We start from the raw sequence: 26,087 nt of genomic DNA, 5'->3' as shown, positions 1-26,087 counted from the left end.
TCTGTCCATTGGTGAAAGTGGGGTGTTAAAGTCCCCTGCTCTGAATGTGTTATTGTTGATTCCCCCTTTTATGGCTGTTAGTATTTGCCTTATGTATTTAGGTGCTCCTCTGTTGGGTGCATAAATATTTACAATTGTTATATCCTCTTCTTGGATCAATCCCTTGATCATTATGTAGTGTCCTTCTTTGTCTCTTTTTATAGTCTTTATTTTAAAGTCTGTTTTGTCTGATATGAGAATTGCTACTCCAGCTTTCTTTCGGTTTCCATTTGCATGGAATATCTTTTCCATCCCCTTACTTTCAGTCTGTATGTGTCTCTAGGTCTGAAGTGGGTCTCTTGTAGACAGGATATATATGGGTTTTGTTTTTGTATCCGTTCAGCCAATCTGTGTCTTTTGGTGGGAGCATTTAGTCCATTTACATTTAAGGTAATTATCAATATGTCTGTTCTTATTCCCATTTTCTTAATTGTTTTGGGTTCGTTATTGTAGGTCTTTTCCGTCTCTTGTGTTTCTTTCCTAGAGAAGTTCCTTTAGCATTTGTTGTAGAGCTGGTTTGGTGGTGCTGAACTCTCTCAGCTTTTGCTTGTCTGTAAAGGTTTTAATTTGTCCATCAAATCTGAATGAGATCCTTGCTGGGTAGAGTAATCTTGGTTGCAGGTTTTTCTCCTTCATCACTTTAAATATGTCCTGCCAGTCCCTTCTGGCTTGCAGAGTTTCTGCTGAAAGATCAGCTGTTAACCTTATGGGGATTCCCTTGTGTTTTATTTGTTGTTTTTCCCTTGCTGCTTTTAATATGTTTTCTTTGTATTTAATTTTTGACAGTTGGATTAACATGTGTCTTGGCATATTTCTCCTTGGACTTATCCTGTATGGGACTCTTTGTTCCTCCTGGACTGGGTTAACTATTTCCTTTCCCATATTAGGGAAGTTTTCAACTATAATCTCTTCAAATATTTTCTCAGTCCCTTTCTTTTTCTCTTCTTCTTCTGGAACCCCTATAATTCGAATGTTGGTGCGTTTAATGTTGTCCCAGAGGTCTCTGAGACTGTCCTCAGTTATTTTCATTCTTTTTTCTTTATTCTGCTCTGCAGTAGGTATTTCCACTATTTTATCTGCCAGGTCACTTATCCGTTCGTCTGCCTCAGTTATTCCGCTCTTGATCGCATCTAGAGTATTTTTAATTTCATTTATTGTCTTGTTCATTGTTGGTTGTTTCATCTTTAGTTCTTCTAGGTCCTTGTTAAATGTTTGTTGCATTTTGTCTATTCTATTTCCAAGATTTTGGATCATCTTTACTATCATTATTCTGAATTCTTTTTCAAGTAGACTGCCTATTTCCTCTTCATTTGTTAGGTCTGGTGGGTTTTTATCTTGCTCCTTCATCTGCTGTGTGTTTTTCTGTCTTCTGATTTTGCTTACCTTACTTTGTTTGGGGTCTCCTTTTCGCAGGCTGCAGGTTCATATTTCCGTTGTTTTTGGTGTCTGTCCCCAGTGGCTAAAGTTGTTTCAGTGGGTTGTGTAGGCTTCCTGGTTGAGGGGAGTAGTGCCTGTGTTCTGGTGGATGGGGCTGGATCTTTTCTTTCTGGTGGGCAGGTCCACGTCTGGTGGTGTGTTTTGTGGTGTCTGTGGACTTATTATTATTTTAGGCAGCCTCTCTGCTAATGGGTGGGGTTGTGTTCCTGTCTTGCTAGTTGTTTGGCATAGGATGTCCAGCACTGTAGCTTGCTGTTCGTTGAGTGAAGCTGCGTGCTGTTGTTGAGATGGAGATCTCTGGGAGTTTTTCCCCTTTTGATATTATGTGGAGCTGGGAGGTCTCTTGTGGAACAGTGTCCTGAAGTTGGCTCTCCCACCTCAGAGGTACAGCACTGACTCCTGGCTACAGCACCAAGAGCCTTTCATCCACACGGCTCAGAATAAAAGGGAGAAAAAGTAGAAAGAAGAAAGAAAGAAAGAAAGAAAGAAAGAAAGAAAGAAAGAAAGAAAGAAAGAAAGAAAAAAGGAAGGAAGGAAAGAAAGAAAGAAAGATAGAAAGAAGGGAGGGAGGGAGGGAGGGAGGAAGGAGGGAAGGAAAGAAAGAAAGAAAGAAAAAAAGAAGCAAAATTAAAATAAAGTAAGATAAAATAAAGTTATTAAAATAAAAATAATTATTAAGAAAAAAAATTTTTAAAGAAAAACAAAAACAAAAAACGGACAGATAGAACCCTAGGACAAATGATGAAAGCAAAGCTATACAGACAAAATCTCACACAGAAGCATACACATACACACTCACAAAAAGAGGAAAAGGGGAAAAAATCATAAATCTTGCTCTCAAAGTCCACCTCCTCAATTTGGGATGATTCGTTGTCTATTCATGTATTCCACAGATGCAGGGTACATCAAGTTGATTGTGGAGCTTTAATCCGCCGCTTCTGAGGCTGCTGGGAGAGATTTCCCTTTCTCTTCTTTGTTTTCACAGCTGCAGGGGCTCAGCTTTGGATTTGGCCCCGCCTCTCTGAGTAGGTCTCCGGAAGGCGTCTGTTGTTCGCTCAGACAGGACGGGGTTAAAGGAGCAGCTACTTCGGGGACTCTGGCTCACTCAGGCCGGGGGGGAGGGAGGGGTACTGAGTGCGGGGGCGGGCCTGCAGCGGCAGAGGCCGGCGTGACGTTGCACCAGCCTGAGGCGCGCCGTGCGTTCTCCCGGGAAGTTGTTCCAGGGTCATGGGACCCTGGCAGTGGCGGGCTGCACAGGCTCCCCGGAAGGGAGGTGTGGATAGTGACCTGTGCTCGCACACAGGCTTCTTGGTGGTGGCAGCAGCAGCCTTAGTGTCTCATGCCCGTCTCTGGGGTCCGCGCTGGTAGCCACGGCTCGCGCCCGTCTCTGGAGCTCCTTTAAGCAGTGCTCTTAATCCCCTCTCCTCGCACACCAGGAAACAAAGAGGGAAGAAAAAGTCTCTTGCCTCTTTGCCAGCTCCAGACTTTCCCCCGGACTCCCTCCCGGCTAGCCGTGGTGCACTAACCCCCTGCAGGCTGTGGTCACGCAGCCAACCCCAGTCCTCTTCCTGAGCTCCGACCGAAGCCCGAGCCTTAGCTCCCAGACCCGCCCGCCCCGGCGGCTGAGCAGACAAGCCTCTCGGGCTGGTGAGTGCTGGCGGGCACCGATCCTCTGTGCGGTAATCTCCCCGCTTTGCCCTCCGCACCCCTGTTGCTGCGCTCTCCTCCGCGGCATGGAAGCTACCCCCCCCCCCCACTTCGCCACTCGCAGTCTCCGTCCGCAAAGGGGCTTCCTAGTGTGTGGAAACCTTTCCTCCTTCACAGTTCCCTCCCACTGGTGCAGGTCCCGTCCCTAACCTTTTGTCTCTGTTTATTCTTTTTTCTTTTGCCCTACCCAGGTACTTGGGGACTTTCTTGCCTTTTGGGAGGTCTGAGGTCTTCTGCCAGCGTTCAGTCGGTGTTCTGTAGGAGGTGTTCCATGTGTAGATATATTTTTGGTGTATCTGTGGGGAGGAAGGTGATCTCCGCGTCTTACTCTTCCGCCATCTTCCCCTCTAGGATCTGGCAGATGGTTTCTTAACCACTGTGCCACCAGGGAAGTCCCTCACTTTCTTAATTGTGTTTTTTGATGAGCAGAAGTTTTAACTTTGGATGAAATCTACTTTATCATTTTTTCCTTTACGGTTAGTACTTTTTGCTCTTATTTAAGAAATCTTTGCCTATTCCAAGCTCATATAGTCTCCTGTGTTTCCAGCTAGATTTATATTTTACATTTCACATTTAGATCTGCAATCCATTTTTTAAAAAAATTATTTTTTGGCTGTCGGGCCTTAGTTGCAGCATGCGGGATCTTCACTGAGGCATGTGGGCTTCTCTCTAGTTGTGGCGTGTGGGTTTTCTCTCTCTAGTTGTGGCGCTTAAGCTCCAGGGCACGTGGGCTCTGTAGTGTACGGCACGCAGACTGTCTCCTTGAGGCGCGAGCTCAGTAGTTGTGGCGCTCGGGCTTAGTTGCCCCATGGCATGTGGGATCTTAGCTCCCTGACCGGGGATCAAACCTGCGTCCACAGTATTGGAAGGTGGATTCTTTACCACTGGACCATCAGGGAAGTCCCCTGCAATCCTTTTTTTTTTTTTTTTTTTTTTGCTGTACTCGGGCCTCTCACCGCTGTGGCCTCTCCCACCACGGAGCACAGGCTCCGGACGCACAGGCCCAGCGGCCATGGCCCACGGGCCCAGCCACTCTGCGGCACGTGGGATCCTCCTGCACCGGGGCACAAACCCATGTCCCCTGCATTGGAAGGCGGACTCCCAACCACTGCGCCACCAAGGAAGCCCCCCTGCAATCCATTTGAAATTAATTTTTTTGTGAATGGTATGAGTATCATAGTCAAGGTTTATTTTTTTTTCTATCTGGATGCTGTATTCTTCCAACACCATTTATTCGAAGACCTTTCTTTCCCTTCAAATTGCATTGGTGTCTTTTTCATTGGTCAAGTAACAATATATGTGTGAGCCTATATCTGGACTCTATTCTGTTCCATTGATCTATTTGTTTATCCTTATGCTTATACCATATTGTATTAATTACTTGCCTTGATAGTAAAATTTGAAAATTGGTAGCATAAATCCTCCATCTTTATTTTAAAGATGATTTTGACTTTCTAGGTTTTTTTGCAATTGCATTTAAATTTTAAAATTAGCCTATCAATTTCTACCAGAAAAGCCTGCTGGGATTCTGATTAGGATCGCATTGAATGTATAGACCAATTGGGGAGAAGTGACATCGTAACAATTAAACATTACTCCATGAAATAGGCTATTTCTTCTTTTATTAGGTCTTTTTTGATTTCTCCTTGTTTTATGATTTTCACTGTAGAATCTTCTGCATTTTATTTAGTCCTGTGTACCTTATTATTTTTTAAAGCCTATTGTAAATGGTATTATTTTTACATTTTCATATTTCAATTGTTTGCTGCAAGTATAAAGAAATATAGCTGATATTTGTATATTGACTTTGTATCACATGACCTGGCTAAATTCACGTATTACTTCTAGTAGTTTGTACATTCCTTGGATATTCTATGTACACACTCATGCCATTTATGAATAAAGCTAGTTTTACTATTTCCTTTGCAACTAAAAAATTTTTTTTCTCTCCTTATTGCACTGGCAGGAACTCCAATACAATGTTGAATATAAGTGGTGATAACAGACATCCTTATCTTGTAAGGGCGAAGCATTCACTATTTCACCATTAAGTATGATATTATTTGTATGTTTTAGGTAAATAATCTTATCAAATTGAGGAAGTTTCTCTCTATTCTTAGTCAACTAATAGTTTTTATTATGAATGGGTTTTGAATTTTATAAAATGCTTTTTCTGTATCTTTTAAGATGATGACATTGTTAAAATTATATTGAATGACTTTTTAAGTGTTAAGCCAGCTATGTCTTTTTGGAATAAACTCACAAGACCATGATGTGTATGGTTCTTACATAATACCATATCTGATTTGTTAGTATTTTTGGATTTTTTTCCCACCTGTATTCTTAAGGGATATTACTCTGTAATTTTTTTTTTTGTAATGTCCTTGATAGATTTTGGTATCGAGGTTATGCTGCCTCTCTGAAAGATTTTGTATAGAATTGTTCATATTTTTCCTTAAAAGTCTGGTAACATTTATCAGGATAGCCATCTGGATCTGGTGTTTTTGTTGTTGGAATGTTATAAATTATGGACTTAATTTCAATAAAAGTTACGGGATTATTCAAAATTCTGTAAGTTGTGTTTTTCTAAAAAGTTGCCCATTTCGTTGAGGTTGTCAACTTTATTGACATAAAGTTGTTCATGAACCTTATATTATTTTTTTAATGTATGTGGCATCTATAGTGATGTTGCCTTTGTCATTCTTGATATTAGATGTATCTCTTTTCTCTCTTACTCTTTTCCTTGATCAATTCTATCAATTTTATTAATCTTTTCAGAGAACCATCTTTTGGCTTCATTGACTTTCTCAGTTTTTTTAAAATTTTTATTTTAATTATTTATTTTTGGCTGCATTGGGTGTTCGTTGCTGTGTGCGGGCTTTCCCTAGTTGGGGCGAGCGGGGGCTACCCTTTGCTGCGGTGCACATGATTCTCATTGTGGTGGCTTCTCGTGTTGCAGAGCACGGGCTCTAGGTGCGAGGGCTTCAGTAGTTGTGGTTCGCGGGCTCTAGAGCACAGGCTCAATAGTTGTGGCGCACGGATTTAGTTGCTCCGCGACATGTGGGATCTTTCCAGACCAGGAATCGAACCCGTGCCCCCTGCATTGGCAGGCAGATTCTTAACCACTGCACCACCAGGGAAGTCCCTGACTTTCTCTGTTTTATATCTCTTTTCTATTTCATTAATCTCTGATTTTATTTCTTTCTTTCTACCTTCTCTTTTTTGTACCTTGTTGAGATAGATACTTAATTCATCAAATTTACATCTAAGAACTACTCTAGCTGTGTCCCACAAATTTTGATATGCTGTATTTTCATTACTGTTACTTTCAAAATATTTTCTAATTTCTATTGTAATTTCGTCTTTGATGAATCAGTTACTTAGAAGTAAGTTACTTAATTTCCAGATGATTTGGGATTTTCTAGATATGTAACCAAACAGGATCCTGTGGGTCCTTCCCCTGACAGGCCTCTTCCCTATATCCTCTGCTTTAGCTCCTCTGAAGTATTGTACTTAGATGATTGTATCTGACACACAGTTACTGAGTTGTTTTATAAATGCTAAACCCCCCACCAAATGGATGAAATTAACTACTTGATGACTGTGAGCACATAACCCGCAGACCCACTGGAGCCTGAGGATTGATAATGTTAACCCCTGTGACACCGCCCTGTTACCTCACCATCAACCAATCAGATAATTCGGCAGGAGCTCATCACATACACTGGGATGCCCCTCCCTTACCTTACCTTTAAAAATGCCAAAATGTTCATTGCAGCTCTATTTACAATAACCCGGAGATGGAAACAACCTAAGTGCCCATCATCGGATGAATGGATAAAGAAGATGTGGCACATATATACAATGGAATATTACTCAGCCATAAAAAGAAACGAAATTGAGCTATTTGTAATGAGTTGGGTAGACCTAGAGTCTGTCATACAGAGTGAAGTAAGTCAGAAAGAAAAAGACAAATACCGTATACTAACACATATATATGGAATTTAAGAAAAAAAAATGTCATGAAGAACATAGGGGTAAGACAGGAATAAAGACACAGACCTACTGGAGAACGGACTTGAAGATATGGGGAGGGGGAAGTGACAAAGCGAGAGAGAGGCATGGACATATATACACTACCAAACGTAAAATAGATAGCTAGTGGGAAGCAGCCGCATGGCACAGGGATATCAGCTCGGTGCTTTGTGACCGCCTGGAGGGGTGGGATAGGGAGGGTGGGAGGGAGGGAGATGCAAGAGGGAAGAGATATGGGAACGTATGTATATGTATAACTGATTCACTTTGTTATAAAGCAGAAACTAACACACCATTGTAAAGTAATTATACCCCAATAAAGATGTTAAAATAAAAAAAAAGCCTTGCTGTTCGGTGCTTTATGACCACCTGGATGGGTGGGATAGGGAGGGTTGGAGGGAGGGAGACATAAGAGGGAGGAGATATGGGAACATATATATATGTATAACTGATTCACCTTGTTATAAAGCAGAAACTAACACACTGTTGTAAAGCAATTATACTCCAATAAAGATGTAAAAAAAAAAAAGCCTTGCTGAAACCTATTGGAGAAGTCAGGCTTTTAGAGCACTAGTTGTCCCGGGTTCCTTATATGGTGCCTTACAATAAATGCTGCACTTTCCCTCACCACAACCCACCAGGCAAGTGGACCCACGTTTTGGTTTGGTAACAGATATCTTATTGTTAGTGATTTCTGGTTTAATTTTTCTGTGGTTAAAGAACATATTTTGTATAATTTTAATCCTTTGAAATTGATTGCTAGTTTTATGGCTCAGCATATGATATATTTTGTTCATTGTTCCATATGCACTTGAAAAGATGGAGCAACCTACAGCTGTTGAGTATAATTTTCTACAAGTGTCAGTTAAGTTGCTTAGTATTGTTGCTCAAATGTCCTATATCCTTACTAATATTTTGTCTGCTTGTTCTATTGATTACTGAGGAGATATGTTAAAATCTCCAACTCTAATTCTGTATTTGTCTTTCCCATACAGTTTTGTCAATTTTTTGCTTCATAAATTTTGAAGTTATATTATTAGGTGCATATACATTTAGGACTATGTATTTCTCCTATGGAATTGATCTTCTAATTATTATGAGTATTCTTTTTTTCTCTGTTACTTCTTCCTTAACATCTACTTTGACCATTAATAATATAGCCATATCAGTTTTCATATGGTTACTGTTTCCACAGAGTATCTCTTCCCATGTTTTATTTCCAATTACTTATATTTATATCAATTATGTTTAAGGTGTATCTATTGTAGTCAGGATATTGTTGGTTCTCTTTTAAAATAAAGTCTGACAATCATTTTCTTTTAAAGAGTCATTAGCCCCTTTAAATTTTTTGTGATTACTGATATGGTTAGCTTTAAGTATATACTTGTGTTTTTAAGTTTTTCCATCTGTTACTTGTCTCTTTGTTCCTCTTCTCCAGCTTTCTTTCAGGTTAGTCAGGTTAGTCAAGTATGTTTTAGTTCTTCATTTTTCCTCTTTTGTTGTCTTTTTACATATAGTTCTGATAGATTTAGTAGTTACCCTAATGATTACAATATACATATTTAATTTATTACTATCTTGAATTAGTACTTAATTGCTTCACAAACAACGTAAGAGCCTTACAACCGTATAATTATAATTTTATTTATCTTTCCTGAATTTTGTTATCATTGTCATATATGTTACTTCAACATGTTATGAACCCCATAATACATTGACAGTATTATTGTTTTAAACAGCAAATAGTCTTTTAAAAAGAGTATGAAGTGAAAATTTTTAAATTTTAAATTTCTACCATTTATACCATATCAAGATATCAAATTCCTGGGAATAAACCTAACCAAAGATACACAAGTCCTCTATGCAGAAAGTGGGAAAAAAATATTGGAAGAAATTAAAGAGACCTAAATTAATGGAGTGAGATACCGTGTTTATGCGTTATGAGTCAATATTGCAAAGATGTCAGGTCACTGCAATTTAGTCTTCAGATTCAATGCAATGCCAATCAGAATCTCAATGTGTAGTGTGTGTACACGTGTGTCTGTGTGTGTGTAGCTGATTTTAAAATCTTAGCCAAGGCACCTGAAAAAGAACAAGGCTCACCAAAGAAGATATATAGATGGCAAATTCTAAGACCCACGAGTGAAAAGCATATGAAAAGATGTTCCACATCATATGTCATCAGGCAAATGCAAATTAAAGTGACAGTGAGATAACTCTACACACCTATGAGAATGACCAAAAACCAAGAACACTGATGACACCAAATGCTGGCAAGGTTATTGTGCAACAGATACTCTTTCATTGCTGGTGGGAATGCAAAATGGTACAGACACTTTGAAGGTTTCTTACAAACTTTACATACATCCAGCCATCAGCAGTCGTGAGTCTTGGTATTTCCCAACGGAGTTCAAACTTATGTCCATATGTAAACCTGCACTCAGATTTCCACGCCCCGTCACCCAGCTTAATTGAGGTATAATTGACAAAGAAAATTATATATATTTAAAGTGTACACCACGATGATTTTCTGCATTTATACATTGTGAAATGATTACCACAATCAAATTAATTAACACATCCATCACCTAACATAGTTACCTTTTGTGTGTGTGTGGTGAGAAAGCTTAACATTTACTTCCTTAGCAAATTTCAAGTATCCAATACAGAATTATTAACTATACTCACCATGCTGTATATTAGATCCTCAGAACTTATTCATCTTATAACTGAAATTTTACACCCTATGACCAACATCTCCTCATTTCCCCTACCTTCTAGCCCTTGGTAACCACTGATCTACTCTGTTTTCATGAGTTCAACTTTTTTTTTCAGATTCCACATATAATAATTCCACATCCTACTATTTGTGATAGCATACAGTACTTATCTTTCTCTTCTGGTTTATTTCACCTAGGATAATGCCTTCTAAGTTCACCTATGTTGTCACAAATGACAGGATTCCCTTTTTATGGCTGAATAATATTCTATTGTATGTCTATATAACATAGTTTCATTATCCATTCATCTTTTGGTGGACACTTAGGCTGTTTTCATATCTTGACTATCATGAATAATGCTGTAATGAATATGGAAGTGCACATATCTCTTCCAGATACTGATTTTGCTTCCTTCAGGTACATACCCAGAAGTGGGATTTCTGGATCTTATCACAGTTCTATTTTTAATTTCTTGAGGAACCTCCATACTGTTTTCCATAATAGTGGTATGAAATTACATTCCCACCAACAATGTACAAGAGTTCTCTTTATGCCACATTCTTGCCAACATTTGTTATTTCTTACATATATTTCTTTTGACAATAGCCATTCTAGCAGGTATGAGGTGATATCTCATCATAGTTTTGATTTGCATTTCCCTGATAATTATTGATGTTGAGCACCTTTTTTATCTCTCTGTTGGCCATTTGTATATTTTCTTTGGAAAGATATCTATTCACATCCTTTGTCCATTTTTTAATTGGATTATTTGTTTTCTTCCTATTGAGTTACATGAGTTTATATTTTAGATATCAACCCCTTATCAGATATATGATTTGCAAATATTTTCTCCCATTCTGTAGGTTGTCTTCTCATTTCCTTGTTTCCTTTGCTGTACAGAAGCTTTTTGGTTTGATGTAGTCCCTCTTGTTTATTTTTGCTTTTGTTGCTTGCGATTTTGGATGGCCTAAAAAAATCATTGTCAACACCAATGTCAAGGAGCTTTTCCCTATGTTTTTTCCAAAGAGTTTTATCGTTTCTGGTCTTACATTTCAGTCTTGAATCCATTTCAGGTTAGTTTTGTGAGTGGTATAAGATAGGGGTCTAATTTCATTCTTTTGCAATGTGGATATCTAGTTTTCCCAACACCATTTATTGAAGATACTATCCTTTTCCCATTTTATATTCTTGGCACCCATGTCAAAGATTAGCTAACTGTTTATGTATGCATTTATTTCTGGACTGTCCACTCTCTTCCATTGGTCTATGTGTCTGTTTTTTATGCTTGTATCATACAGCTTTGATTAGTAGAGGTTTTTAATGTAGTTTGAAATCAGGACGTGTAATGCCTCCAGCTTTGTTCTTTTTTCTCAAGGTTGTTTTGGCTCTTTGGAGTCTTTTGTTGATACAGATGTTTATAGCAGCTTTATTTGTTTGTTTTTCATTTTTAAATTATTTATTTATTTACTTTGGCTGCGCTGAGTCTTCATTGCAGCACGTGGGCTCTTTGTTGCGGCATGTGGGCTTCTCTAGTTGCGGCGTGCAGGTTCTAGAGTGTGCAGGCTCAGTAGTTGTGGTGCGTGGGCTTTGTTGCAGTATGTGGGATCTTAGTTCCCTGACCAAGGATCAAACCCTAGCCCCCTGCCTTGGGAGCATGGAGTCTTAACCACTGGGCCACCAGGGAAGTCTCTATAGCAGCTTTATTTGTAATTGCCAAAACTTGGAAGCAACTTGGATGTCTTTCAGTAGGCAAATGGATAAATAAACTGTGGTACATCTGGAGAGCAGAATATTATTCAGTGTTAAGAAGAAATGAACTACCAAGCCATAAAAAGACATGGAGGAAACTTAAATGCATGTTACTAAGTGAAAGAAACTAAAATGAAAAGGCTACTGTGATGGTTAATTTTTTTTAAACATCTTTATTGGAGTATAATTGCTTTATAATGGTGTGTTACTTTCTGCTTTATAACATAATGAATCAGTTATACATATACATATGTTGCCATATCTCTTCCCTCTTGCGTCTCCCTCCCTCCCACCCTCCCTATCCCACCCCTCTAGATGGTCACAAAGCACCGAGCTGATCTCCCTGTGCTATGCGGCTGCTTCCCACTAGCTATCTATTTTACTTTTGGTAGTGTATATATGTCCATGCCACTCTCTCACTTTGTCACATCTTACCCTTCCCCCTCCCCATATCCTCAAGTCCATTCTCTAGTAGGTCTGTGTCTTTATTCCTGTCTTACCCCTAGGATCTTCATGACTTTTTTTTTCCTTAAATTCCATATATATGTGTTAGCATACAGTATTTGTTTTTCTCTTTCTGACTTAACTTCATTCTGTATGACAGACTCTAGGTCCATCCACCTCACTACAAATAACTCAATTTCATTTCTTTTTATGGCTGAGTAATATTCCATTGTATATATGTGCCACATCTTCTTTATCCATTCATCCGATGATGGACACTTAGAGGAACATGGCGGAAGAGTAAGACGCGGAGATCACCTTCCTCCCCACAGATACATCAGAAATACATCTACACGTGGAACTGCTCCTATAGAACACCCACTGAACACTGGCAGAAGACCTCAGACCTCCCAAAAGGCAAGAAACTCCCCACGTACCTGGGTAGGGCAAAAGAAAAAAGAAAAAACAGAGACAAAAGAATAGGGACGGGACCTGCACCTGTGATGGTTAATTTTAAGTGTCAACTTGACTGGGCTAAGGTATGCCCAGGTAGCTGGTAAAACATTATTTCTGAGTGTGTCTTCCAGGGTGTTTCTAGATGAGATTAGCATTTGAATTGGCAGACTGAGTAAAGAAGATCACTCTTTACCCTTGTGGGTGGGCATTACCCACTCCGTTAACGTCCTGAATAAAACGAAAAGGTGAGGGAAGAACAAATTTGCTCTCTACTTGAGCTAGGACATCCATCTTCTCTTGCCCTCACATATGGTCGCTCCTGGTTCTTGGGCTTTTGGACTGGACTATGACTTAAACCATTGGCTTCCCTGGTTCTCAGGCTTTCAAACTGGGATTGGAACTACACCACTGGGTTTCCTGTGCTCCAGCTTGCATATGGCAGATCAGGAGACTTCTCAGATTCCATAATCAGTGAACAAATCCCTCATAATAAGTCTCTTACTATCTATCTACCTACCTACCTATCTATCTATCTATCTATCTATGTGTATATATATATCCTATTAGTTCTGTTTCTCTGGAGAACCCTGACTAATACAGCTACAAAGTACATGATTCTGATTATATAACATTCTGGGAAAGGCAAAACTATGAAGACAGTAAAATGATCACTGGTTGCCAGGGATTTGAGGGGAGGGAGGGATGAATCGGTGAAGCAAAGAGGATTTTTAGGGCAGTGAAAATACTCTGTATGACAATATAATGGTGAATTTATGTTATTATATTGTATTTGTTCAAGTCCATAGAATATACAACACCAAGAGTGAGCCCTAATGTAAAGTATGGACTTTGGGAGATAATGATGTGTCAGTGTAGGTTCTTTGATTGTAACAAATGTAACACTGTGGTGGAGGATGCTGATGATGTGGTAGGCTATGCCTGTGTGGGGCTGGGAGTACATGGGAAGTCTCTGTACCTCCTATCAATTTAACTTTGAAGCTAAAACTGCTCTGAAATTAAAAAAAAGTCTAAAAAAATGGAATCAAAAAAATTTTTTTTCAATAATTTTCTTTTTTAAAAAAAAAACAAGGTGGAAGACTTGCTGTACTAAGCTACAATTGTGTTGTGTTGGTGTAAGAATAGTCAAGTAGATGAATAGGGCACCATAGAGAATCCAGAAACTGGTTCATGCACATAAAGACATTTGATTTATGATGAAGTTGTCAATGCAAAGCACTTGGAAAAATAGCTTATCAATAAATGGTGCTGGGTGGAAAAAAACCCACAAAGCTTGATTCTTACTTCATATTCTACAAAATACTAATTCCAATTTATAGACATAAATGTACTAGAAATCTTAGATGGTATAATAAGAAAAAGAACTGGGACTTCCTGGTGGTCCAGTACTTGTGGCTCTGCGCTCCCAATGCAGGGGGCCTGGGTTCGATCCCTGGTCAGGGTACTGGATCCCGCGTGCCTCAACTAAAGATCCCACATGTGGCAACGAAGATCCCGCATGCTGCAACTGAATATCCCTCATGCTGCAACAAGGATCCTGTGTGCCACGGCTGAGACCCGGAACAGCCAAATAAATAAATAGACAGATAGATAGATAAATAAGTAAATTTTTTTAAAGAAAAAGAATGAGAGGTATTTAAACTGAAAGGAAGAAATGTCCCTACTTGCAGAGAACACCTTTATCCATGTAGAAGATTCCAAGGAATCTACACAAAAAGCTACTAGAACTTACAAGTGATTAGCAAGGTCACAGTATAAAAAAGGTTAACATACAAAAATCAACTTGCATTTCTATTTATTTGTAATAAACAATTGGAATCCAAAAGTTAAAAATGGTACCAATAGATCTTCATAAATGAAGCACTAGGTATAATTATAATAGGACATGCAGGATCTTTATTTTGAAAATCAAAAAATGTTGATGAAATAAAGCAGAGAAGACCTAAATGAATGGTGAGACATACCCTTTTCATTGATTGAAAAATTCAATATAGTTAAGATGTCAATTCTCCCTAAGTTGATATAAAGATTTAATGTAATCCCTATTAAAATCCCAGCAGAATTCTTTGCAAATATAGAAAAGGTAATTCTAAAGTTCATATGGAAATGTGAAGAAACTGAAGTATCTAAAACAATTTTGAAAAACAAGAACACAGTTGGAAGACACATTACACGTTAAGATATATCATAAAGCTACGGTAAAGAAGACAGTGGTATTGGTGAAAGGATAGATACATAGATCAGTAGAACAGAATAGACTCCAGAAATAGACCTTCACAAATTCAGTCTATTGATTTTTAATGATGGTACAGAAGCAATTCAATGGAGAAAGGACAGTCTTTTGCACAAATGATCCTGGAAAAAATAGACATCCGTATGCAAAAAAAAAGTGAACCTTGACCTATATATCACACCACATAGAAAATGAATTTAAAATGGATAACAGACCTAAGTGTAAGATGTAAAACTATAAAACTCTTGGAAGAACTTATAGGAGAAAATGACTTTGGGTGGGGCAAAAATTTCTTAATACAAAACCAAAAGCATAATCCATAGAAGAACAAATTTATAAATTAGACTTTGTTGAAACTTAAACCTTTTTCTCCTCAAAAGACATTAAGAGAAGGCTTCCCTGGTGGTGCAGTGGTTGAGAGTCCGCCTGCCGATGCAGGGGACACGGGTTCGTGCCCCGGTCTGGGAAGATCCCACATGCTGTGGAGTGGGTGGGCCCGTGAGCCATGGCCGCTGAGCCTGCGCATCCAGAGCCTGTGCTCCGCAACGGGAGAGGCCACAACAATGAGAGGCACGCGTACCGCAAAAAAAAAAAAAAAAAAAAAAAAAAAAGACATTAAGAGCATGAAAAGATAAGCCATGGGCTGGGAGAAAAGTTTACTAATCATACAGCTGACAAAGAATGTTTACCTAGAATATATAAAGAATTCTTAAAGCTTGAAAAAAAATACAATTAAAAAAAGTGGGCAATGGGCTTCCCTGGTGGCGCAGTGGTTGAGAGTCCGCCTGTCGATGCAGGGGACATGGGTTCGTGCCCTGGTCTGGGAAGATCCCACATGCCGTGGAGCGGCTGGGCCCGTGAGCCATGGCCGCTGAGCCTGCGCGTCCGGAGCCTGTGCTCCGCAACGGGAGAGGCCACAACAGTGAGAGGCCCACATACCGCAAAAAAAAAAGTGGGCAAAAGATTTGAACAGACACTTCACCAGAGGAGATATATGGATGGCAAAAAACACATGATGAACCCATTAGTCATTATGGAAATGAAAATGAAAACCAAATGGGAAACTCTTGCACACCTATTAGAATGGCTAAAATAAAAAATAACGACAATACCCAGTGCTGGTAAAGATCTATAGCAACTGGAACTCTCCTACATTGCTTGTGAGAATGCAAAATGGAATAATCATCCTGGAAAACATGTTGATAGTTTCTAATAAAGTTAAACAAATACCTATGCGACCCAGCAATCCTACTTCTATGTATTTAGTCTAGGGAAATGAAAACACATGTCCACACAAAAACTTGTACATAAAGGTTCATAACAGTACTATTCGTAACTGTCAAAAACTGAAAACAACCCAAAATGGCCTTCAACAGATGAATAGATAAACAACCGTGGTGTATTCATACAACAGAGTGCTACTCATCAGTAAAAAGGAATAAGCTATTAATACACAAAGAACATGGATGAATCTGAAATGCATTATGCTAAGTGGAAGAAGTCAGTCTCAAAATGTAACATAATGTATATTTCCATGTATATGACATTCGGGAAAAGATAAAACTGTAGTAATGGCAAACAGGTCAGTGGTTTCTGGGGATTAGGGGTGGGTTGAGAGACTGATTAAGGAGTGTTAGAATTGTTCTTTTTCTTTCTTGTGGTGGTGGTTATAAGGATCTCTGCATTATTAAAACTCATAAAGCAGTAAACCAAAAAACAGAAAAAGAGTGAATTTGCTGTGTGTAAACTTAAAAATACTTAATAGATAAATAAGTTGAGATATATTAGTGAAACGGAGCAGGACCCTATGGTCCTTGCCCCACCCCTTGTCCTCAGCCTGCCTTTTGTCTGTGGAAAATCTTTAGCCAAAGAATAGGTTTGATCAGAGAAGTGAGGAAATGCAGAAACCAAGGAAAAAAGTCAAAGGAGACCAAATAATTATAGTTTAATCATTAAGCACAGTCAAGGACCTTTAGTTCCTCCTTAAGGGCTATAGACAATATTCTGAGCCATGTCCTGTGAGCTGTTTTGCAGATACCAAAGCCCCCACCAGGTGGAGGAGGATGACTACATGATGACCAAATTGAAGCCATAACATAAGCTGCCACAGTTCTGAGAACTGGTCTCAAAGAAATGGGAACAAACTCTGGAACTAAAGATTAACTGTACTTAAAACAACCAAGGTGACACTGATCAGACCACCACATTACCGGTTTCAAGATGACTGTCAGAGCTGACTGTGCTGTTCTGCTCCCTCCCTCTGCCTATACAGCCCTGAAACTCCCCTTTAAAAGCCCCTTCCCCTGAGCAGCAGTTGGGAGTTGGTTCTCACACAGGAGTCCACCCTCTCCCCTGATTTCTGGCCTTGGAAATAAAGCAAGCTTTCCTTCCTGCCAACACTTGTCTCTCGAGAACTGGCTTTTGAACAGTGAGCAATCGGACGTGGGTTCGGTAACATTAGAGGTTGGACTCATCATCTTGGGTCAAACTGAAAGTCCACATAGCCTACAATTTTATGGCTGGTAGTGCAGTAAAATAAGATAGTTGCTATTTATGCTCCCTGGCCCCATATATGCCAGTATATTTTAATGGTTATCTATGGTTCTGTTAGGCATTACTGACTCATTCTTACTCTGGAAACACATTTATTTTACCTTTTAAGCCATTTACTAAAGGTCACAGTAACATGCAGTAATATTTTTTATAAGTGGAAATTTAAAAAATCTAGAAGAATCAACTGAATAACTATTTGTACTAAAAAGACAGTTCAATAAAGGGGCAGAATATAAGATCAACATACACAAATGGATGTTTTTTCCTATATATCAATTTAAAAAGTAAGAGAATAAAAGATCCCATTAACAATAGCAGGAAAGGGGGCTTCCCTTGTGGCACAGTGGTTAAGAATCCGCCTGCCAATGCAGGGGACATGGGTTCGAGCCCTGGTCCAGGAAGATCCCACTAGCTGCTGAGCAGCTAACTGTGTGCCACAACTACTGAGGCTGCGCTCTAGACCCTTTGAGCCACAACTACTGATCCCGCATGCCACAACTACTGAAGCCCGTGTGCCTAGAGCCCATGCTCTGCAAAAAGGGAAGCCACCACAATGAGAAGCCTGCGCACCACAACGAAGAGTAGCCACCGCTCGCTGCAACTAGATAAAGCCTGTGCGCAGCAATGAAGACCCAACACAGCCAGAAAAAAAAAAAAAAAACGAGTCCCTGGAATTCCCTGGTGGTCCAGTGGTTATGACTCCACACTCTCACTGCTGAGGGCCTGGGTTTGATCCCTGGCTGGGGAACTAAAATCCCACAAGCCATGCGGTACAGCCAAAAAAGAAAAAAAAATGAGTCCCTATCTTTGCAGGTGCAATGGAAAAAGTAGCAGCTCAAATAAAAATTATAAAAACAAACAAACAAACAAAAACACCAGAAAAACAATAGCAGGAAAAACTAAACATTTCCTAAGAATAAACAAAAAAGTAATATGCAAGACCTATTTGAAGAAAACAATAAAACCTGACTAAAAGACATAAAATATGACTTGAATGAATATCTTGTTCCCAGGTAGGAAATCTTAGTATTGTACAAATTATTAAGTTTGCCAGTCTCCCAACATTAACTGGTAATGTCAAGGCAATCCAATCAAAATTTCAGTTGAATTTTTATGGACTTTGATGTGTTGATTCTCAAATTTATATTGAATACTGGAAAAGAAAATGTGTCAAAAAATTAAAAGAAAGACAAAAATTGAAAAGAAATATTTAAAAACAAAGTAGCAGTATAGTGATTGAAACAGTGTGGTATAGTTGTGTAAAAAGATAGCCTCGTGTACATAAAGGAATTTAGTTTGCAATAAAGATGCTACTTTTTAATCATTGTAAGAAAGGATGAATTATCAATAAATAATGTTTGTTATCTATTTGGGGAAAAAGGTAAAGTTAAGTCGTGACTCTGCATTGTATCAAATTCCAGAGATAGATATAAAAAACAAAACTAGAGAACTACTAGGAGAAAATATAAGAAAATATTTGTATAGTCTGGGAGAAAAGGAAGGCATTTATAATAAGTAAGAGTCTAAAATCCAAGAACAGTGAAGGAGAAGTCTTACACATGCAAATTCAAAACTTCTGTATATAAATAATACTAAATAAGGAATTCAACAAAAGATTAAAATTCAAAATGTGTGAAGAGCTTCACACAACTTTTAAAAAAAGACAATACAAAAATAAGCAAATGATATGAACAGTCCATTCAAATAGAAGGAACTAAAAACGGCCAATTCGTTTATAAAATGATCTTCAATCAGACTTGTAACCAAAGAAACTTTAGGTAATATTATATCTGTTTTCCTCATCAGATTGGAAAACAAAACAAAAAGATTGGTCATATTCAGAATTGGAAAAGTGATGGAAGTGTGCATGCTCACCTACTGTGGGTGGAAGATAAACTGATTAAGCCTTCATGTGGAACAAGTTTATCAAAACTGTGAGTTCCTTTTACCACCAATTCCCTTCCAGGATTTCCTACAGAAATAGTTACACATGTGTATAAACAAAGATGTTTATTGTAGCATTGTTTGGGGTATAGCTTAGGAGCTGGAGCCGGACTATGTGGACTCTACCCCCAACTACTTTTCTGACCTCAGGCAACTTAATATTTTTGTGGCTCAGTTTTCTCATCTGTAAAATGAGGAATAGAATGTTACCTACCCTGTACATTGTTGTGAGGAACAGAGAAAATAATATACATGTAAAGTGCTTAGCACATGGCCTGGCACATCGAGTTCAAGTATCAGGTGGCAATAATAGTGAAAAATTTGAAATAACTTCATAAATGTTCATCAAGATGGGGAAGGACTCTATTACGGGACACCATACTATAGACATATATATATATATATATATATATATATATATATATATGTATATTTTTAAAAATTTATTTTGAATGAGGTGAATTTATTGTACTGACATGGAAAGATTAGCAAAGAGTTTAACCAGCACAGCCCCTGTTTGGTTTCTGTAGCTCTCTTGGCAAAGGGTAGGGACAATCTAAGCAAGCACAGTTAAAGCTTTAGCTCACATTGAGTACATCACATCCACTTGCATTCCACTGACCAAAGCAAATCATACGGACCCTGCATATTGGGAGGCACTGAAGTCTATTACCTAAGGGCTGGATGTACAGTCATCTTACAGGGGAGAAAGTGAATAGTTGGGAACAGTAATACCATCTACCAAAACTGGCTATCCATGACCCCATGACCCCACCATTGAGTAGACATCCCACACTCTATGTGTGAGTGTGTGTTTTCTATTTACCTTCAGAATCTGTATCTATGGGCCACACATATGAGAAAAACACTATGGAACATTTGCCTGTGGATTCCCCAAGCAAATGAGGTTACAATGGGACCTCAACAATGAGAGATAAATCCTGATTTCTTGTGTCTCCACTGGAAAGATGTAGATACTTAGGTGATCACCAGGCTCATTCCCAACTTAACTGTTTTGTTCCTTCACAATACCCTGGACATTCAAATTTGTGTTTAGTTCGTTGTAAAAAATTATTTCATTTAATTTTAACAACACCATTATAGGGTAGCTATTTTATCCTCATTATAAATTATTGTGTATCATAGGCCTTCCAGAAGCACTCTCTTATTGTTAAAACTCTTTGATTATGAGTATTAATTGTGCATGACAATTTTGAGCAGTTTGGGGGGATGGAGTTGGGAGAACTCCCTTGCATTAGTGTTATACCAGTGTCTCAGGAATACATGTCTGCAACAGGTGTGCTCATTTTTCAAACCTAAGACCCAGCTTTGTGGGGTTAGGGCATGAGATGGCTTTGGGCTCTTGTCAACCACAGCAGAAGGGGGTTCTTAAGATTGTAGCCTCTTTCATCCTAGTGCAGTCACTAGGCCACTGATACAGGGCACTGACGTAATCCTAACCTGAGCCCAAAAGTCTAAGTCCATGTACGCAAGAAGAAGTCTGTACAAATGTTCACCCATGGTCACAACTTTTACTCAAGCTCCATATCTGACTCACTAGATGCTGCCAGCTAGTGTCCTGCTGTGACCCAACAGAGCAGGGACATAACAGAGAGCAAACACAACTTGTCCACTAACCTGTCATCATGCATGTTTTGGTAGGGTTGGCATAGGCCAAAGCCCATCACTGACATGGTTTGGATACTATTAATCTTATCAGGTTGCCGTTGGCAGAGGGTGTACCTTCTCTGTGGTGTAATCAAAGAATTAATATGAACACCATGCTTATATAACCTGAGCAACGAATGAAACAGGACTTGGGGTTATACTTTATTCTGGAAGTTAACACTGATTCACTGGAAAACATTGGACAAGTTGCCTAAACTCACTGCACCTTCGTTTACCCATTTGTGAAATATCTTCTCTGTACCTCAAGGTTATCACAATCATAGGTCCTGGATTTTAGAATTGTTCTACAGATACCTCATTCAAACATTCAGCAATACTTATTATGTGCCAGGTAATCTTCTAGGTACAGTTGAATTTTCAACATATCTAAAAGTGAAATTATCTTCTCTTCCTCAACCCAGCTTTTATCTCCTACATTCTCTGTCTCAGTGGTGGCGTCAACATCCATCCAGTTGCCTGAGGCAGAAACCCCTGGGCGTCAGTCTCAGTGTTTCTCTTTTCCTCAGCCCTACATCGGTCCTCTCAAGTGTACCCTCACCAATTAAAAGAATCTATTACTCCCTTGCTAACCCTGCCTCAGTGTTTCACCCTTGTGGTCTCTCTGCCTCGAACACGCTCCTTCCTGATTTCACATAGCTGGCTTCTCATCATTCAGATCTTAGCTCAAATGTCATTTTGTTAGTGACATGTTCTTCAACCCATCCAATACAGAGCTGCTCCCCAGTCCTGCTCTTAATCTAGTACCTTTTTTTTTTTACCATCTTATTAGCACTAATACTACCTGATAACTCACTTGTACGCCGCCTCCCCACCGCCACCACCATTTTGTCTGTCTCCAACACAGGATCTAAGCTCTGTAAGTGCAAGGACATTTTCTGACTTGTTCACCTCCATTCCAGACACTGGGAATGTGGCTAGCATAACCACTATTTATTGTATTCATCCGGAAGAATCCAACCTGGTAAAATCCAGTTCTCTAACTATTCCTCACTGGCACCCAGCACACACTATGTGGACTGGTCTCGCAACCATAAACCTCAAGTGTCCCTTGCTGCTGTTTGGCACTTTTCTCCAGTCAATTCACTCTCCCACTTCCCCAGACAATTATTTCACACCTTTCCCTTCTGAAACCTCTAACCCCACTCCCCCTCCTCAAGCTCATCTGATGACTTTGTTTCTTACTTCACATAAACAACAAAAACAGAAGAGATCTTCCATGTGCTCTCCCCACCGCTTCTGTACATACACTGTGCCTCTGTGTGTTCCAATGCGTGGACTGTCCATGCTCCTATCTGGACCAACCCCTCCACTCGTGCATTGGGTCCTACCTCCTCTCACTCAAGGACATCACTCCTGCAGCATCAGTTTTTCTCTCGATTGTTTTTCCCTGAGCTTTCAATATGCCGTAATGTCACCCATCTGCAAAACAACCCTCCCCTTGACCCTATTTCCCCTTTCAGTTATTGCTCCCAGTTTTCTGCTCCCTTTTACAGCAAAACTCTTTGAAAGAGGAGTGAGACATTTTGTCTCCACTTTCTTTCCACCTATTCCATTTTTAAAACCCACTTCTGTATACAGAAATCATTCTTGTCACGGTCAACAATGACTACCATATTGCCCAATCCAGTGGTTATTTCTCTATCCAATCTTTACTCCACCTCTTAGCTGCATTTGACACAATCACTCACTTCTTAAAGCACCTCATGTGGCTCAGGGACACCATGTTCTTAGTTCTCGTACTATGTCACAGGCTGTTTGTTCTTCTTAGTCTCTTCTGCTAGTTCCGCCTCATCTACTTGACTTCTAAATATTAGTTGTCCAAGGCTTAGTCTCTTTTATAGTTTCAGTCATCTCTTAGGGGGATCCATCTAGTATCAAGGCTTAAGGTCTATCTTAAAATGAGGACTTCCATATTTATACATTCAGTTCCAATCTCTCCCCTGAATTCCAGACTAATCTGATGATCTATTCAAAATCTATATTTGAATATCTAGTAACCATTTCATGCTACTCCGTCCAAAAATGAATTCTTCATGTTTCTCAAACCTCCTCATTCTCAGTCTTCTCCTCTCCATAAATGGAAACTCCATTCTACCATTTTCTTAGGCCAAATCCCTGAAATCACCCTTTATTCCTCTACTTCTCTCAGATACTTTGTCAGTGTCTTTTTTTTAAACTTAAAAAAATTTAGTTATTTATCTTTGGCTGCATTGGGTCTTTGTTGCTGCGCGCAGGCTTTCTCTAGTTGCAGCGAGTGGGGTCTACTCTTCCTTGCGGTGCGCGGGCTTCTCATTGTGGTGGCTTCTCTTGCAGAGCACGGGCTCTAGGTACATGGGCTTCAGTAGTTGTGGCTCGCAGGCTTGGTAGTTGTGGCTCACGGGCTCTAGAGCACAGGCTCAGCAGCTGTGGCACGCAGGCTTAGCAGCTCCTTGGCATGTGGGATCTTCCTGGACCAGGGCTCGAACCTGTGTCCCCTGCACTGGCAGGTGGATTCTTAACCACTGCGCCACCAGGGAAGTCCCTGAATCAGTGTATTTTATAGGCTCTACCTTTTTTTTTTTTTTTTTTTTGTGGTACGCAGGCCTCTCACTGTTGTGGCCTTTCCCGTTGCAGAGCACAGGCTCCGGACGCACAGGCTCAGCAGCCATGGCTCACGGGCCCAGCCGCTCCATGGCATGTGGGATCTTCCCGGACTGGGGCACGAACCCGTGTCCCCTGGGCAGGCGGACTCTCAACCACTGTGCCACCAGGGAAGCCCGGCTCTACCTTTTAAAAATATCTAGTGTGTTACCACCTCTCACCACTCCACTACCACCACAGTGACCCAACAACTATCATCTCTTGCCCAGACACCTGCAACAGTCTCCTAACTGGTCTCCCTGCTTCCACTCTGCTCTCTTCTATAGACTTTTCATACAGCATTCAGAGTAGACTTATAGGCATCATCTCAACTAGCTGACTTGGAGTCTCTCGGTTACCTTTATACAGTTACCTAGCTGTGCTTTAGATGCCAGACTAAATATACCAACAGAACACTTAGCTTATAGCTAGTATCCTATCTCTGGTAATATACAAAAACAAATGTACTTTAAATTAAAAATAATGAACACCCTTTTGTTTGAGCTGCAGGTGGTTGATATTGCTGCTTTAGTGGATAAGTCTACCCACAGAGCCTAGAGGGGAAGAAATAAGTCAAACACAGAGACCAGGATGCAAATGCCACTCAGGAGCAGCCACATAGAACAGAAGCCGCTCCAGAGAAGCCAGCAAAGGGCACAAGTCTATGTTAAGGTTTTGAGAAAATACCCAGGTAGGAAATCAGTGTAGCCCCATTAAGTGACTTTCTCTTTCACCTTAACGTTGATCACTACCTGATTTTATTTGCTTATTACTTGTCTCCTCCTTTTGAAATCTAAGCTTAAACTATAAACTTAATATAAGTATAATTTACTTAAGTGTTCTACAGATGAGATCAGTGGCCTCTATCTCCAGTGCCAAAAGAGTACTTGTCACATAGTAGATGTTCAATCAGTATTTACAGAATGACTCAAGACACAAAGCTAGCTTCACAAACAGTGCTTTGTTTGAGTTTTTATGAATAAACCAACCTGAAGACATCTCCTTTGTAGCTAAGTTCCCCCTTTATTTAAAGGGGGTGAAGATGTGGGGAGTGCAACTTTAATCTGTGTTTACTGAAGGTGGAAGCACCAAGATTAACCTAAATGGGAATTCAGTATCCTTATGACATTACCCAGAGAATAACATGTTTCCTGTTCCAGCTTTGTCAATTACCATTCCAAGTCACAGTTTCTTCAACTGTGATGTAGGAACAATTACGGTACCTATTTATAGGATTATCGGGAGGGTTAAATGAGACAGCAATTCTAACGCATCAATAAATGCAGGTATTTGGTTGTTATCATAACATTTGTATTAGTGGTACACAACTAATCATAAATCACTACATCTTAAATCCACTTAAAGTTTATGTTGAGTCATGGTGACTCACAATCTAATACATCGCTTCAATTTGCTCCCCATAATTCACTTAAGAAACCCATTGTGGCAAGGACATCTTTCATGATTTTAATTTTCTACCATTCAGAAGTTCCAGCCTACAGACAACAGGGAGTAAGTAAGAGGATTTCAGGGCCCAAGCCAATTTATTACTCGTGTAAACTGAACTTTACAATCTTGCTGTGAATTGCTGAGGGGCAGAGACGATGTCTTATTGAATGCTATAACCCCAGAGCCCAGCAGAGCACCTGGCACATGACAGTCAATGTTGATTAAATAATAAGTGAGTGACGAGCGTTTCAGGTCATCAGTCGCCTAGAGAGGGCATAAACTGTGAGAATCGAGCCGCCCCACGCACACCCGGCTGCAAGCGCTCCTCAACAGCGGGTAGGATACCTTCCGGCTCTCTCCGCGCCCAGACCTCAGCGCCGGACGCGCCCTCTGGCGGCGGCGGCGCCCGGGGGTTAGGCCGCGAACGTCAGGAAGGAAGCGCGCGGGGCGGCGTAGGGCGGAGCTTCGCAGTGGCTGGATGGAGCGTGAGGGTGCTGCGACCTGCGAGGGCGGCATGCCCGGCTTTCTACAGACTCTTCAGAGCGAGAGCCGAGTCGAGGCGGCGCGGGTGCAGGAGCAGGACTTGCGGCAGTGGGGCCTGACAGGTCAGTGGCCACGGGGGAACTTCCGGCTACGCCGCCCGACTCTTCGGGACTCTCCTCTCCCGGCCCGGGACCCGGCGCCAGGAACGGTCCGGCGGCGCCGCGGGTGGACCGTCTTGTGGGTTTTTAACCCGCGGACAACAGGGCCTTCCCTTCTCGCCCCTGCGGTGGGGCTGGGTGGAGAGGAACCCCGCCTGGGGCCAGGTAGCCGTTACCCAGCCTGCGCAGCGCGCGGGGCCCGCGGACGCGGGAGGAATGTGTTTCCCGGCAGGGAAGCGAGGCCCGCCCGCGGCCCCCGCCACCCGGCACGCTGGCCCTGGGGAGGGGGAACTTCGTGAGGCCCCTGTCCGGAAGGTAGGACTGTCCTCTCCGAAGAAGCGGAGGGCGTCCTGG

At 40.5% G+C, this 26,087-nt stretch overlaps 1 protein-coding gene and 1 long non-coding RNA gene across 5 annotated transcripts in view; one reads left to right on the top strand and one right to left on the bottom strand.

Annotated features, from left to right (window-relative positions):
• LOC125962137 (uncharacterized) overlaps positions 1 to 26,087 on the bottom strand; it is a 188,379-nt gene that overhangs the window by 43,585 nt on the left and 118,707 nt on the right. The window lies entirely within an intron of this gene.
• The window catches only part of CHD1L (chromodomain helicase DNA binding protein 1 like), a 51,278-nt gene continuing 50,710 nt past the window's right edge, over positions 25,520 to 26,087 (top strand). The window contains exon 1 of one of the 4 annotated variants that reach the window (XR_007473544.1): positions 25,520 to 25,697. Coding sequence is in view for 2 of the 4 variants with exons in the window: in XM_033416597.2 (XP_033272488.1) it covers positions 25,571 to 25,697 (127 nt within the window). In the remaining 2 variants the exon portion in view is untranslated. The remainder of the gene's footprint in view (positions 25,698 to 26,087) is intronic. The other 3 variants (XR_004480015.2, XM_033416597.2, XM_004285807.3) reach the window with 3 other exon arrangements.

Source organism: Orcinus orca, chromosome 1, assembly GCF_937001465.1.
Source record: "Orcinus orca chromosome 1, mOrcOrc1.1, whole genome shotgun sequence".
Classification (NCBI taxonomy): domain Eukaryota; kingdom Metazoa; phylum Chordata; class Mammalia; order Artiodactyla; family Delphinidae; genus Orcinus; species Orcinus orca.
The sequence above is the reverse complement of the archived record's forward strand: the minus strand, read 5'-3'. Positions and strand labels throughout refer to the sequence as shown.